The 15,233-nt window shown below is 37.6% G+C and overlaps 3 protein-coding genes across 10 annotated transcripts in view; 2 read left to right on the top strand and 1 right to left on the bottom strand.

Moving 5' to 3' along the window:
- Positions 1-7,756, bottom strand: part of LOC144051056 (solute carrier organic anion transporter family member 3A1-like) — a 29,201-nt gene extending 21,445 nt beyond the window's left edge. For 2 of the 3 annotated variants that reach the window (XM_077564820.1, XM_077564821.1), the window contains exon 1: positions 1,883-4,113. The gene's annotated coding sequence lies outside the window, so the exon portion shown is untranslated. Of the gene's footprint in view, positions 1-1,882; positions 4,114-7,677 lie in introns of those variants that run through there. The other variant, XM_077564822.1, reaches the window with a different exon arrangement.
- On the top strand, positions 2,930-8,652 carry LOC144051058 (guanylyl cyclase-activating protein 2-like). 3 transcript variants are annotated; one of them, XR_013293988.1, is made up of 6 exons: positions 2,935-3,260; positions 3,359-3,508; positions 4,365-4,473; positions 4,550-5,033; positions 7,619-7,687; positions 7,786-7,842. XR_013293988.1 is itself a non-coding variant. In XM_077564827.1 (4 exons), exons 1-4 carry the CDS (start codon positions 3,063-3,065, stop codon positions 7,861-7,863), a joined length of 495 nt encoding a protein of 164 aa, XP_077420953.1. In that variant the 5' UTR covers positions 2,930-3,062; the 3' UTR covers positions 7,864-8,652. The 3 variants fall into 3 exon arrangements, 2 of the variants coding, with proteins under 2 accessions (XP_077420953.1, XP_077420952.1); XM_077564827.1 differs by lacking the exons at positions 4,365-4,473; positions 4,550-5,033 and having other exon boundaries at positions 2,930-3,260; positions 7,786-8,652; XM_077564826.1 differs by lacking the exons at positions 7,619-7,687; positions 7,786-7,842 and having other exon boundaries at positions 4,550-7,039.
- Positions 8,653-9,190: 538 nt separating this feature from the next.
- mapk8ip1b (mitogen-activated protein kinase 8 interacting protein 1b) overlaps positions 9,191-15,233 on the top strand; it is a 30,565-nt gene continuing 24,522 nt past the window's right edge. The window contains exons 1-2 of one of the 4 annotated variants that reach the window (XM_077564817.1): positions 9,191-9,385; positions 10,350-10,527. In XM_077564817.1, coding sequence (XP_077420943.1) covers positions 10,451-10,527 — 77 coding nt within the window. In that variant the 5' untranslated portion in view covers positions 9,191-9,385; positions 10,350-10,450. Of the gene's footprint in view, positions 9,386-9,979; positions 10,116-10,298; positions 10,528-14,330; positions 14,604-15,233 lie in introns of those variants that run through there. The other 3 variants (XM_077564818.1, XM_077564815.1, XM_077564819.1) reach the window with 3 other exon arrangements.

Raw genomic sequence — 15,233 nt, 5'->3', positions numbered from 1 at the left:
TGCCTTTCAACATTACTTAAATGCTTGATGTATCTGCACAAAATACTTTTGAAGTGACATGAGAAATACATAGAGCAAGGCTTAGCAACTGGCTGCTGCGAGACCACACTTTGACCATATGATAATATGCCACCGCCCCTTCAAAAAAAGGGTGAAAAAAATATTTACAAACCTTCTTTGAAAAGACTGATAAACAATCAATACGTGTTTCCCACGAAATACGGGTAAATGGGTAGAGGGAAAAAATCCAGAGAATTAAAAATAATAAGAATTCTGCAAATGTGCAAATTAGCGGGTGGCAAACTGCAAACTTTAGTTTTAAGTTGTAATGTCACCAATCACCACTAGATGGCAGACATGTCTTAGTTGCTCTTACACAGGGTCTTATACTGCCTTATTCTACAACATGAGTAGGTCTAATATTTTTTTTTGCGGATTTGGAATGACATGCAGGACAAACATAGTACCTCAATAATATTAAAAGTTTTAAAGCTTTAACTTTTATAGCACTAATAAAATCATAATATGTCTCTGGGTGCTGTTAAAGGGAACATGAAAGCAATTCAATAACGTTTCATACCCACAAATGTGAAACAATCAGGTACTGTTTCCATTCTCAATGCTGCTGTTACAAATCAATGTACATGAGTAATATAAAAGGCATCAATTACTTTCTCATTCCGGCATTTATTGAAGTCAGCCGTGCAGAAGAAATGAAAATGACAGCAGAGTGGCGGAATCGACAACAGTAAACGCAATGCAAAAATCCTCCGTCATCAACGTGAAATATAGTGAGTTTTTGGTGCACCCAGTGTCAAGGTCAATCAACATCCCACCCATACTCACACCCCCCTCAGCTTTTGGCTCACAATATTTAGACCATTCAGACGCTCCATCAAGACCTATTCAATAGCATCTGAAGCAGCACAATCCATCAGGCAAACTGTGGACTCAGCAGGGAGATCATCCGTTTCTCACAGACTCACCGAGTGCGGCGGTGATTTAAAATCAACAATAAAGCCTGCTGACGCGGCGAAAACCATCTGAGGACATTATTTTAGGACGTGTATTAATCACCAGGTCCACAGAAAGATGGAATTATGCGGCGAGTGCATGACAATGCCAAGTACATCACAAGGGCACTGGTGGTGATTGTGTAATTGCTTTTGTGTCTAAAAGTGTTTCGTACAGTTTGCCGAGGCAAGAAAGTATGTTAAAACAGAAGGTTGCTTTGAAGTTCTGCATTCTTTATATGATTTAAAGTTCTTTTTGGCAGCGACGGGCTGTGCATTTGGTACTTAAATGGGGACTTAAAACACTTTTTAATACCACCACAGACACCAACAAAAATGTTATAATTATAAAAATTATATTAATAATTTATGATTAATAATTATATTAATATAAAAATATAATAGCACACAACTGTGCCATGTACAATAGTTAAAAAAAAAAAAGAGTCTACGCACCCGTTAACTCATTCACTGCCATTGATGGCTAGACTTTACAAATTCATTTTAACTATTTTTATGAGTCAAACATTTGTTCCCACTTTTATTAACAAGAGTATGACAACCTAGATTTTTTTTATTGTACATTTAGAACAGATATAAAGTGTGTGATTAATTGTGAGTTAACTAGTGAAGTCATGCGATTAATTATGACTACAAATTTTTATTGCCTGACGCCCCAAATTTGTAATAATGTTTTTTTTTTTTAATGAATTTTCACTTCACTTAAGATGCTAGGATTTGATTTTGTGATGTATAAAAAAATAGACAAATGCATTGACAAAAAAACAACAACAAAACTTTTAAAGCGGGGAAATAAAAAGAAACAACTGCGATAATGTGTCTGCAAAACTGCAGAACCAACAACTTACTTTTACTGTCACTTGGGATGTGGCTTTGTACCAAAAGCCTCCTGTTGTAATACAGTAATGCTACCAATAGAAGGTGCTGTTGTTCTCTGCATCAGATGTGAGGATGGCTGCTCGCTGCTACCGCTTCACTTCTAATCCATAGACTGTACTGTATCTATTTGAACAGAGAAATCGCAAATTCGGCAATTTTGTGAAATTAGTATTGGATTGGCATGGAAAATCAGTCGAACACATATCTGAGAATCAACAGTGAAAATGATTTAATTTAGATTCCGCAAGGATTAGATTAGATCCAAATTATCTGATGGAATAAAAAAGAAAAGAAAAGAAAAAGCCAACGTCAGTGTTACCCTTACTTAAGTTTGACCTACCTAGAGATCATCTCAATGCACATCTCTTAAAGGATTTGTCTCCCTTACCTAGTGCAATTTAATTAAAAGAGATTGATATACCAATTCCAAATGAGCATGGCCTTGAGCGTCTTATGCTCTTAGCTTGTTTTTACTGGGCCACAGCAGTCTGATTAAAAACGTTGGACATGGGCGGGTGGTCAAGACAATATGTACACTTGCACTATGTATAATTTTATTCAAGATAAGTCACTTTTTGTCAAAAGGTAGATATTGTAATGGCGACAAAGTTTTGAATAAGCTACATCAATAATGACAGTGTTGACCTGGAATACTTGAAGTTAGTGTTTCCGTTCAGCATTTATTTCACTTTTAATTTTTAAATCACTGTCACAGTTTAAATTTGTTTGAAATAAATAAATGCAATTTTTGGTACATTAAAAAAAAAATACTTCATATTTTTCAATGTCTTATAAATGTATGTTTCTAAAATGGTTGACCTTAGTGATTATTGATGACATAAAAGGGGGTGCGAGGATCCCACATTTTCTCCCACTCAATTAGACTTTGATGAATATGCTTATTTGTGGGTTTGGGCAAGTCCACTTTCAAATGGAAGGCAAACCCGCTGAAAGGAAATCCCAAGCAGGTAATCCGGTCTTAATCTCCAACCCACACTAATCACCTGTCTCAAAGATATACTGGATCTTTGGGATTCCACAGGTTTACGGAACGCTCAGGTCAATAAGACGGCCATTCCTAGTCTAGACACTCCACGATGGAGTTCATAGCAACAGTCTAAAGGACAATGTCCTGCTAAAATATAAACCATGGGACAGGCCCAGCAAACGGAGAATGCAGAAGAAATCGACGTCAAAGCGCTTCAGGATATGTATAAAAAATTTGTCACAGAGTGCCCGAGTGGATTACTTTTCCTGCATGAATTCAAGCGTTTCTTTGGCGTGGACCCAACCGGTGAAGCATCGGATTACGCGGAGAACATGTTTCGAGCTTTTGACACTAATGGGGTGAGATTTTTTTAAAATTCATGTAGTTTATGATTTTAATTGGTGTAACAAAAAAAAAAACATTCATGCAATTTCCTTTAATCCACATTGCCTTTCAGGACAATACAATCGATTTCCTTGAGTTTGTAGCAGCTTTGAATCTTGTTTTTCGAGGAGACATGGAGCATAAACTGCGCTGGTCATTCAAGGTGTACGACAAAGACAAGAACGGCTATGTTGACAGGGACGAGCTTCGCTCAATAATCCATGTACGTAAATTTACTTTTAAGCACAGTGATATCTTTGTATACAAACTGTAACAACATAAAACATCTCGCTAAAAACACTAAAATTGAAGTTTTAGATCACAAAATGTCTTAATCATGTTGGTCATGTGATTCCCGAGCGCAATCATTGCTGCTCACCGCTCCCTCGGGGGATGGGTCAAATGCGGAGAGCGAATTTCGCCCCCACTTAGTTGGGTGTGACAATCAGTGGAATTTACCTTTACCTTTAACAAGCTAATTTTATGGAACTCTTTATAAGATGTAAAAATGCAATATTATTATTATTATTTTTTTACCATTTATTGTACATCAAGTCACTTGCTATTTAATTTGACTGCTATGCTTCCGTGGAAAACAATGTCTTGAATAATTAAAATGAAAGCAATACATGCAGAATAATCCATTTATTCACACATCATCACTTTTGCAAACAAACTATTTTCTACTTCAATTTTTATAATCAGGATGTCAACTGTAAAATATTTGTAGGCAATGTAAAAAAAAAAAAAAAAAAGGTTACTGGCCCTGTGATTTAAAGGTGACCTGCCTAGATTGTAATCGGCCTTTCACTTCAGCCTCCCGTGACCCTGGACAGGATAAGCGGTGAAGAAAATAGACATATGGATGAAAAGCTCCAAGAAAAAGAACAATTAATAAAAAGGAAATGTCAATATCTGTACATGAGGAATGGATAAGAAATTAAAGTGATCATATAATGCATATAGCGCTTTTAGCTTCATTCTGTACATTTTGCTGAGGGGGGAGGCATCGCATTAGCATAATTAGCAAAAAAGGATATGCGTTATATGATGATCAAGTTGTCTTTGCGTCTACCTAGAGCATTTACCGTGTAAAGAAAGGCACAAAGACGGACACAAATGAGCCCCCTTTTACAGTCGATGATTCCGTGGACCGAATACTGCAGACTGTTGACAGTGACGGGGATGGTAAGCGTACACTAAAGAAGCTCAGGTCTTAAAGATAGAGTATATTAATGATATGTTCTTGTGGTTTGCTCTACAGGTTGTATTAATATGGAAGAGTTTATTCGAGGAGCGCAACAGGATCCCTGGGTTCTTAATATGTTGAAGTTGGACATCAATCCTGCACTATGGGTTCTTGAACAGAGGAGAAAGAGCGCACACTTTTGAAAATGGCCAAATCCACGTTTGGGGTCTTTAGAACATTGATAACACATTTATAAAAATCAAGGCTGTAATTGGCAGAGGGTCCAATCCCTCCCTGAGACTTTCAGCCATTTTGTTAATTCCTCTAAAATCATGCATAACATTCAAATTTGCTATCTGTCTTTAGGAAACACTCTTTTTAATTGAAACAAAGTGATTTTCTGGCAAACACACAACCATTAGGTTGCATTTGGTGAGTGTGGTTGCTTTACCTCAATATTGTACTGTAGACTACATGAGGTAGTCAATGGCACAATGTCACTCAGTGCTACAGTATCTTTGCTGATCTCTTACCAAAGACAGGAACTTAGAACATTCAGGTTAGTGTACGGGCTATGCGTCTCACACTTTTGTTTTAAAAACACTATAGTATATTGCCAAAAGTATTTGCTCACCTGCCTTGTCTGACTATGGGAATTAAGTGTCACCCATTTTGAATCCTTTGGGTCCACCCTGTGCAGCTGGAACAGCTTCAAATGTACTTGGATGTCTTTCAACAAAGTTTCATTTTTGATCATTCTTTAAAAGCACATTTGTAAAGTTATACACTAATGTTTGACAAAGAGGTCTGGTTTACAGTCTCTACTAATTCGTTTGGGAAAAAAAAGGTATTCTATTGGATTGAAGTCAGGACTCCGTGCAGGCCAGTCAAATTCGTCGACACCAAACTCTCTATAGGCCTTGCTTTTTGTCATATTGAACAGTTAGGGGCCCGGCTAACCACAAACTACTCCCACAAAGTTGTCCAATATCAGTGTGGGCCTCACAAATGTACACTCTTAAATAACAGTTGGGTCAAAAATAACCCAATTTGGGTAAAAATAAAATAAAATTTCAGTAGACCAATCCACTACTCGGGTCAATTTGACCCACTTTTGAAAATGGTCATTTTGTATGAAAATAACCCAAAAATGTGGGTTGTTTTGTACAAAAAGAATAAATCAACAAATGTAGACTCATATAAACAGATGGGTAAAAAACAACCCAATTTGGGTAAAAGATGGAACGATCCACTACTCATTTCAGTTTGACCCAAATGTTCCTTTTGTATGAAAACCCCCCCACGCCCCCCAAAAATTGGGTCATACATAAAAATTGTTTTGTTTTGTACAAAAGAAAAACAAAAAAAACACAACTGAGAATACATAGGATAAAACTCAAGTAGTGGATCAGTTCGTTATTGGGTTATTTCTGACCTAACTGTTTTCAGAGTTTGGCATGAAAAAAACAAAAAAATTGGTTAGAAAAAAAAAAAGGAGCCAATCCAGTATAGGGTCAATTTGACCCATTTTCTGAGTTGCTTTGCATAAAACAACCCCCCAAAATTGGCTCGTTTTGTACAAAACATAAATAACATTTGGTAAAAAAAAAAAAAAAACAACTTCTACTTTCGACAAATTGATCCAAGTAGTGGATTGGTCCATTATTAACCCAACATGGGTTATTTTTTACCCAACAGTTTTAGAATTGGGTGGAAAAAAACAAGCTGATTTGGGTAAAAAAAATGGAATGATCCACTATTTGGGTCAATTTGACCCAACTTCATGTGTTGTTTTACACAAACCTCCCCAAAATGAGGTAATTGTGAGTTGTTTTGTACAAAACAACTCGATTTATGGGGGTTGTTTACGTGTTTTATATAAACAGAAAGATGGGGTCAAATTGACCCAAGTAATGGATCGGTCAATTTTTAACCCAAATTGGGGTAATTTTTGAGCCAACTCATTTTAGAGTGTACATATTTTTGGAAGAATGGTAAATAAATACAAAAAATCCCATAAACACACTTCTAAACCTAGTGGAAAGTCTCTCCAGTAGAGTTGAAGCTGTTATTGTGGCAAAGGGTTGACCGACGTCATGTTAAATCTAATGGATTAAGAAGCAAATGTCACTTGAGTTCAGATGTGAATCAAGACAGGTGAGCAAATGCTTTTGGAAATATAAAGTACTTTCATGTCAAACGTCTTTTCAATATCGTTTGCAAATAGTTCCGTGTCCACTGACTGAAACATGTGCAAGCTGCCAGAATTTGTTATCTGGCAATTTTTTATACTGTGCGCAGTTAAAATCTCTGAATGAAAACAAGTTAATCTAGTTTTTTTATATACAGTAACTAATTTATTTATACCACCATAACACCATTGTTTATATTTAATGTACATAATGTTCATGAATACAACTCAAAGCCCTCTTGATATGTAGGCCTACACACTACATTGTTTATTTAACTGCATTAATGATTTTTTACTCTTTGCTTTACATTCCTTCCTTCTGTGATCCAAAACAATGTTATGTTGCAATGTAAGTAAAGTGATCTCACAATGGAGTGCTGTTGCTGTGTCGCATCCTTTTATTTACTAATCACTAAAGAACATTTACTAAATTGCTTATCTCTTACTTCTACAGAGATTGCTGGATTGTATGTTTTCCCACCAATAAATCATTGGGATTTACTAGGAAAAGAGTTTAGCATCGACTTCGGGAGAGATTTTCCTTCAAACAACGAATATTCACATACAAATGCTGTGGGAACACAATTTTGTGCATTAAATACATATTTTTAAATAACTGTCAAAAATCGGTATCGGCCTAAAAAAATGCACATCGGTCGGGCCCTAGTAAAGACGCCCGTCCCAGCTCAGTGACACATATTATACTGTCTATTGTATATCTTGTCTTTGTAGTGTATTCAATTGAATGTAGGTTGAAATTGATTTTTAAAAAATGATTGCATTGTGTTTTTATTTACATTTTACACAACGTCCCAACTTCATTGGAATTGGAGTTTGGACTTTTTAGGAAAGGTATTAGTTGAGGCCTTGGACTGTAGAATACAATTAAAATATTCAGTGATTTACATAAATAGTCATCATAACACTGCCTAATATTTGTATATGAATTTCAGATCATCTACAAGATAAAGAAAGGTTCCATTTGTGATGAAACTGGCAATGAGAGACTCACGTCTGAGCAGGTGTGTGATCAGATATCAGCAAATAGTTTTCTTTAGATGTGATGATCTGTAATTCAAAGAAGAGTCATTATTCTTTTTTATTTCTTTTGGGAATGCAGGTACGATTACCCTGGATGCATTTGTTGGCGGAGCACGGAAGAATCCGTGGGTGCAACAGTTGTTGGTGTACAGTTTGACATCATCACTCCCACTGGATGGGTCCGGAGACATTTGTGTAACAAAAAAATTATGTCTGAGAAAAATTCTTAAACACGTATAAAACATACAACATGCCATATGGAAATGCATTTCCCACCAGTATCACAAGTGTCTTGTTGACTTGATAGGCCTGCTACATTCTTTTCCTGTGTTTTATAACGTATAAATCAAATGAAATGATTTCCGCCACTAAATATCCTAGGACTCGGGTTCACACACATCCCAGTCATGAATGATAACATTCTGGCATGCTACACCCTAATTCCCAGGCACAACTGCTTTCCAAACCCAGATAAAAATGAGTAAGATGTGTTTAGGAAGGCTATCCGGTGTAAAAAATATGCCAAATATATAATTACTGTGGTGACACCTGACGAGACAGGGAAAATGTCACTGACTGCAGTGTCCACTTTCCACCAATAGAGGGTGATAATAAAAAGGTTATGAGTGGTTTAGTAAGTGTACAAAGGATGTACTGTATATGAGGCCTTGGAAATAAATGTCTGTGTGGATGTCTTACAATGATGGGGGCAAAACTTTTTGTGTCAACTTATTTTTACGATAGACTTTTATCATATTTTTCCATATTTTTACTTAATTGTGGCAAATTTGAGCACAAACTATGAATGTTAAGTTTGTTAAAACTGATTTAGATTCAGTATACATTATTGTTAGTCTGAACATTTTGCACAGGAATGATTTTTGAATAAATGAAACCTTCAAATAAATTTTTGTTGGGTTTATTAGATTAAAAATCAATTAAAATTGTAATTGTTTCTGAATGACAGAAAAAATCTAATCTAGACTTTATTTTTGGGCCATATCGACCAGCCCTAATATAAAAGCCCTAATATAAAGTTAGCTCGGGAGATCATAATTGTGTAAAATGTTTGGTTGGGTTGCCTTTGAGATTTAACCAAACATAATTGCTTGCCTATTGATTTCACAGTTAAAAGAACACCTCAGAGCAACAGCAAAGTCAACTAAGTAGCCAGTTCCTCGATGATCATGTTTGCTAAATACTATGGATGCACCGAAATGAAAATGTTTGGCCGAAAATGAAAAATGCTTGGCCAAAAACTGGAAAAATATGCATTTTTTTTTTTTTTTTTACTATCATTGCATTTATTATATTTAATTACATTTATAATATTATTATAAAAATATTTATTTAGTACTGGCATTTTAACCAAGCACAATATAAATTGAAACGTGTCCACACTGCAGACATGTTGGCCAATGGTACATTAAACACCAAATGAGGGTTGAGCATTTTCTGGCGGTGCGATTGCACTTTATAGTCAATGTAGTTCGCACAGGCGGGCACGGATGCGTGCGGTGGGACAAGGTGCGGCGCACTTAAAATAGACACATTCACATATTTACTAACGTTTAAAAATAAATAAATACATTTGTTCGCACCAGCTAATCGGTTTCGGGAACGGACTGCAAAGTCACACACAGCGTCCTGAACAGGTCTGTCGCCACCCGGAGATAGCGGTAAGTGTTTCCGTGTTTAAAACTGTCGATAGCAATAGTGCTAGCTAGCATTAGCTAAAGTATTTAGCACGGCCACCGGAAAAAGTGGAAGCGTTTGAAAGCGCTGAGGGAAAAAGAGTGGCTCGCCTGTACTACAGTACACGGCAGTTCCGTCTTTTTTCGATCCGCTTAAATGTTGTACACCAAGCGACGCCCCTCTCGTCGCTGCACCGAAATTTTTCGGTGGCCGAATATTCGGTGCATCACTACTAAAAACAGTATGTCTGAATTCTCAGTTTCTAGTCAACTTGACCAAATGGCAGCAATGGTCACAGGTGAAGTGTAAAGAGCTTCATTCCGACTGCCACTTCAAACATTCAAATTACTGCAGTAACTGTCTAGGACGGCTAAAATCATCTCTGAAGTCATTTACCTTCTTTTCTCCATCGCTGTGTCTTGTTAAGGATTTGTTTACTAGTCGTGCAATCGGAGAATACCCCAGCTTTTGTCACCCGGAAGTAGATGTATATGGATTTTAGACACATTTGAGTGATCGTTATACCGTAGGCATTTATCAATAATAGACTTTGAATGATTTTCGCCTTATACTTTACTGCTTTCTTTGATTTAGTTTTTGTTTGTGGCTTGGTTTTGTTTGTTTGTGTTTGCTTTTTTGTTGTTTCCTTGTTTTGTTCAAAACAACGTTTCAAGAAACAATTGAGGAGAAAAAGAGGCGGGAAACACTGGCAAGGTAAATGTTTATCCGCATGTGTCACATAATTACACTATATTTAAATAATTAAGCTGCGAATCTCATGAGAAGATACAGTATGTAAACACAGCCTTGTCATTTTCTCAAAATAAGACTTAAAAACAAAACAAAACAACTATCTCATAGGCCTGAGCACCATTGTGTTTTTCCATTTTACCACAGTCCGTGAAGGCAGCATCCTATCGCAGCCTACGATAACATCTCATGTGTCAGGTGTGTCACTGGCTGTCCAACCGACCGCAGGGCGGCTGTACCGCTCACTGCTCAGTGCTCAAGGCTCCCGCTAACGAAGGCATGTATGAGAGCCGAGCGGCATGGCGGACGGCGAAAAGCGGGAAGTCAACCAGCAGTCAGACCGCAATCTTCAGCTGAAGTCTCCATCCAGCTGCAGGTAAGAAACGGCGGCGGGGCTCCGGTGCGATGAGGAGCGCTGAGATGCTTGCTTGCTGGAATTGAGCTCGTGCTGTATTGATTCCGACTGGTTGGAGTCTCTCGATGTTTTGGTTCTGCATGTTAGTGTGTCGTTTTTTTGGTGCGTTTTGGGTGCACTTCTACTGATTAAAGTCCCAAGTGTGAAGCTGTTTCTATTTATCACAGCTCCATAGTTTTCTGATTACGTTTGACATAATTTCAAAAGTAATCCAGCACTTTAAATTGGTAAATGTAATCTTTTGTGTCCTTTAAAAATGTTGGCTATATTGTATTGTTAAGCAATTTATAGTAGGCTCCTATAAAATTAAAATGAACTACAAATACAGCCCAAAACACACTGCCAGTTTTGTGTACTATATCAATTTAATACATTTATACAATTTTTTTGATAATAATAGTTAAATAATGTATTTGCTAACCCTCCATCCACATGGTTGATTAATGCATGCTGTTTGTTATTGATGCCACAAAAGTAGGCTTTTATAATATGTATATTTATAATATTCCTGGCCTTTTATGAATCCAACCAAGCCAGGCAGCTGTAATCACAATATTGTCTATCCTGAATGCAACAGGACAAGTCCTCGATCACAAGAAAAGTGACCAATAAGAACTCACAGATGTGGCAAATGCGGTCTTATCAGAAAGCAATTCTGTACAGTATTTGGTTTGAGAAATTAATTCAGTTTCTCTTTAAAAGTTATTGCCATTTACTGTATTAACATGAAGGGCCATCTATCAACAAGTGCTCAGGCATGATGTCAACGTCACATGCGAAGCATAATAAGGGTATAAAGATGTATTCATAATACAAAATGTGTAAAAAAAATAAATAAATGAAGTGCTGTGAATGCACTGTGGAGCAGAAAAAGTCTATAACCTCAATTACTATTATACATTTAAAAAAATAAAATATAAATATCCAAAGCATGCATAAGGAAATGGTCAGAGCCAACTAAACATCAAATGGTGAATGTGTTTTTTCACAGTACGTTACTGCAGGGAACATATGCACACATGAATAGTTGATTTGCTAAATCAATAATGACAATAGCTGTCGAGGATCATATAACCTGATGCTCAATTTCTAATCAACATGTTGATCAGCTTTTTCAGGAAGTTAACAGATCATTATTGTTTACCATACAGGAATCCTTGCAGCCAGTCTTCTATGTTTTCTAATTGATATGAATCAAGATTTTGGACCGTTAATCTAAATCCGTTATAACTAAAATGATAAATCTCGAGTTGGAAATTTTATAAAAAAAGATATACTCTACTAATGCTATACTATATGTCAGTGCATTAAAAAAATATCACAACTGTCATGATGCACACCACATGGATGTACCATTATAAAGTACTGTGTGTGTCATATTGCACCAACGGTATATTTTCTACTAAGTATAATGTATTATTGACATTCAACATCCAGCCAAATTCTTTAGAAAACATGTTGCTTACAAATGACATTCTAACCATTGTATTATTCATGGTTGCAGTCGTTGCAAAATTACTAAAATTCATATTCAGAACACGTTTAAATAATATACTGCAAGTAGGCTAAACTTTTCGATTATTTTATTACATTGGTTTCTAAATGGCTTGTGCGAATACGTGTGCAATTGTTTCAGAATTGATTTTTGCCAGAGAAGGGAAATCATGTAATCCTTAGCCCTGAAGTTGGCTTCATTCCAATGGAGCCATATGTTGCGGCCTTGTTGTCCTGTCGGCCACATGCCTTCATCCTCCGTCTGTGGTCAAATTCTTCATCAACGGTCCACAAGTACTTCATCATTTTTCAATGATTTTGACTTTATTTCAAATGAATCAATAGGCGATGCGTGCATTTTGAGCTTTCACAAAAATATGACTATTGAGAAAATACAGTCATTTAAAGTGACTGCAACTGTACTTACTAGGTGCTCCAATGTGTTAATAACTTGGATGGAAATTCTTTGCTGTCTTGACTTAATCGAATTTATGAACATCACCAAATTGTGAATTTCCTCTCTGGAGGTGCATGGTTGGTCTTTCACGGCACCCTCCATTACTTGCTGCGTTTCTTCGCTTTTGTCATCAGCAAAAGCACTTTTGTATTGAGCTCAATATAGCAAAATACATCTAATCCCGATGATTGTGGATCAGGTATGATTTTCTTAGGTTTTATTTTCTCAGCCCCTTTTTGTATCGGTCAAAAATCCTGGAGCTGTCCTTGTTGTAGATATTTTTTTGATCAAGGAAAACCTAGGAACGGAAAAGACAAAATCGTTCAAATCTGCCATTGTTCAAATACGCCGGAACCTAACAATCTTCAGTAATCTAACCAAATTGTGTTGCTGCCTCCACGTGGGCCGCATTCTGAACACATCTTAAAGGGACTGCAACATGAAAAATCCACTTTTTCGAGCTTTTAGCCATGTTAAAATGCTAATTCCTCACCAAAATCATGACCAAAGTTGTGTTTTCCTCCATTCGCCCCTGTATGAGAAATTCTAGGTTATTCTGCTCTCCAAGCACCAGCCCCTCCCAACCTGAGAAAACGAGCTGTTGGCACGGTTTGACGTCATTGCGTGCGGCCCCACCTCTGCGGACTAAATGCACGCCTACTTTCCCTGAGACCTCCCTCCATGGGTTAATGACAAAAGTAGCCTTGATCAATAAACATTCTGTCACATTCACAGCAAGAGGCAAAATGGCTGCCCCCTGAGATGGATAAAAACGGCTGGATTTTGCCGATTAACCCATATTCCACAAACACAGTATTAACCAAAATACTGTGTTTAGACTAGTCGGGCTGCATAGAACATATTGTAAATAAAATGTTTGGGTTGACTTCCCTTTTTAATAAAGCTACTGAACATCGAATATTCAATTTCGAATCGCTACTGCCACCTGTTGACAAAAAGTGATACTGCAAATACCCTTCTTCACATACACACAAAGCACACATGACGTCACAGCCGCAGACATAGGGCGGGAAATTCGAACCTGACCCGAATCCAGTCTGAAAACTATTGGCTAAAGGCTTGCAAGAGTGTGAACAGCTGAGGTGTTTCAGTCATAAATGGTCAAATAAAAAGGCTATTGTAAAGATATTTTGGGGGAAAAAGTTCCATAAAAGGAAAGAGGAATTTTACCTTTCAGACAATGACCGAAAGTGCACTGACAGTTACAAATTTGAAATCCAAATCAGAGTATTGATGAAAACAGGAATAAAGATTTCAGAACTTTTGTTGTTTTGTTGTTAAAAAAAGCTGTGAAGTACAGTAAAAAGAGACTAAATCTAAATAAAAAATCCAATTTCAGGATTTGTTTGTTCCACATTTGAAATGGGTGTGGCTTTATTTCCACCTTTCTATATTCTCAGATCCAATTCTAATAAAGATTGTGGTTTGATGAGTACAGTGATATATTTACCAAGAGGGGTGAGTGACTATATTGTAACTAAGTATCATGGTTTTGTACCAATGATCAACAGTATTCTACTCAGATGAATTGAAAGGGAATAACAAAGGGGGAAAAAAGTCTTCTGTGATCAATGGGGCTCATGAATAATTGAGCATATGACCATGGTGCATAGCGAGAGGAGTGCCCCGTTGTGCTGATGTTTCTCTTGTCCGGGGCTTTCTGTCCAGCGAGTATTCTGCTAACGCCAGCATTTTCCTGCCATAGTAACACCGATGCACACGGGCAGTGTAAACATCAGAGTGGAAAAGAGAGGCGGGAACAGATTAGGTAACACTCCTCTTAGATAGCCCCAGCTTCTCTGCTTTAAATAATTCTCCTCGGTAAGAGAAGCGACAGCAAGCTCTGAATCAAACGCTTCTTCCATCGACCCCGTGCGAGCTGCACCTCCACGCCTTTCTTCCCGCTTGATGCTCCTCCCCCTCACTCTCCCCCCCACCGCCTCCTTCACTCTCTAAAGCCCTTGCTCCTTCTCCTCTTCTCGGCTTCGGATGCCCCCCTCACTTACAGTATGGACTCGGGAGGGGAAGGAGAAGAGGGTTGGATGGAGGACCAGTGGGAAAAATGGTAGGACATTAGGCACGTTTTCTGATTTTTTTTTTTTTAATTATATTTTTAATTTTTTTTTTTTTTTTTTTTTACTGGAATGCAGCAACACGGACGGCTGTGTGACCTTGTGTTTTGTGTGCGACTCTTTGCATGTTAAAGCTCAGGGCAGGCTTGCCCTTGACTGGAGGGGTATGCATATGCCTTTGTGTGTCTAGAAAGAGATGTTGAGCCTGCAGACCCGAAATAGCATGACCAGGAAATACACAGCCCACATAACGTTGTTATGACAGCGGCGTGAGTGCAGGGAAAAGCTCCGTGTAAATAGGCCTGTGCTTCGCTTGTTGTCATACATCAAATAGTGGCTTATGTGGATGTGTGGCATCTGACAGGACCGTCCGGCTCTGGTCCTAAGTGTGTGTCCTTGCGAGAGGGCGGAGCTGATGAATGGCCAGCAGCTTGCACCACTGTAGCCTCCAAGTAGGAGTATAAAGGTGTGGGAATCATTGTGGACGGATGCAGGTTTACTGTACATGCGTCTGATTTGATTTAGCAACGAAAATGCCTGGTTCAGTTTGTCGACTGTATGATGCTTTTGACATACCTGACAGCACTAAGTTGTTATTGGCCACTTTACGTTCAATAATACTC

This window comes from Vanacampus margaritifer, chromosome 4 (genome assembly GCF_051991255.1).
Source record: "Vanacampus margaritifer isolate UIUO_Vmar chromosome 4, RoL_Vmar_1.0, whole genome shotgun sequence".
NCBI lineage: Eukaryota > Metazoa > Chordata > Actinopteri > Syngnathiformes > Syngnathidae > Vanacampus > Vanacampus margaritifer.
The sequence above is the reverse complement of the archived record's forward strand: the minus strand, read 5'-3'. Positions and strand labels throughout refer to the sequence as shown.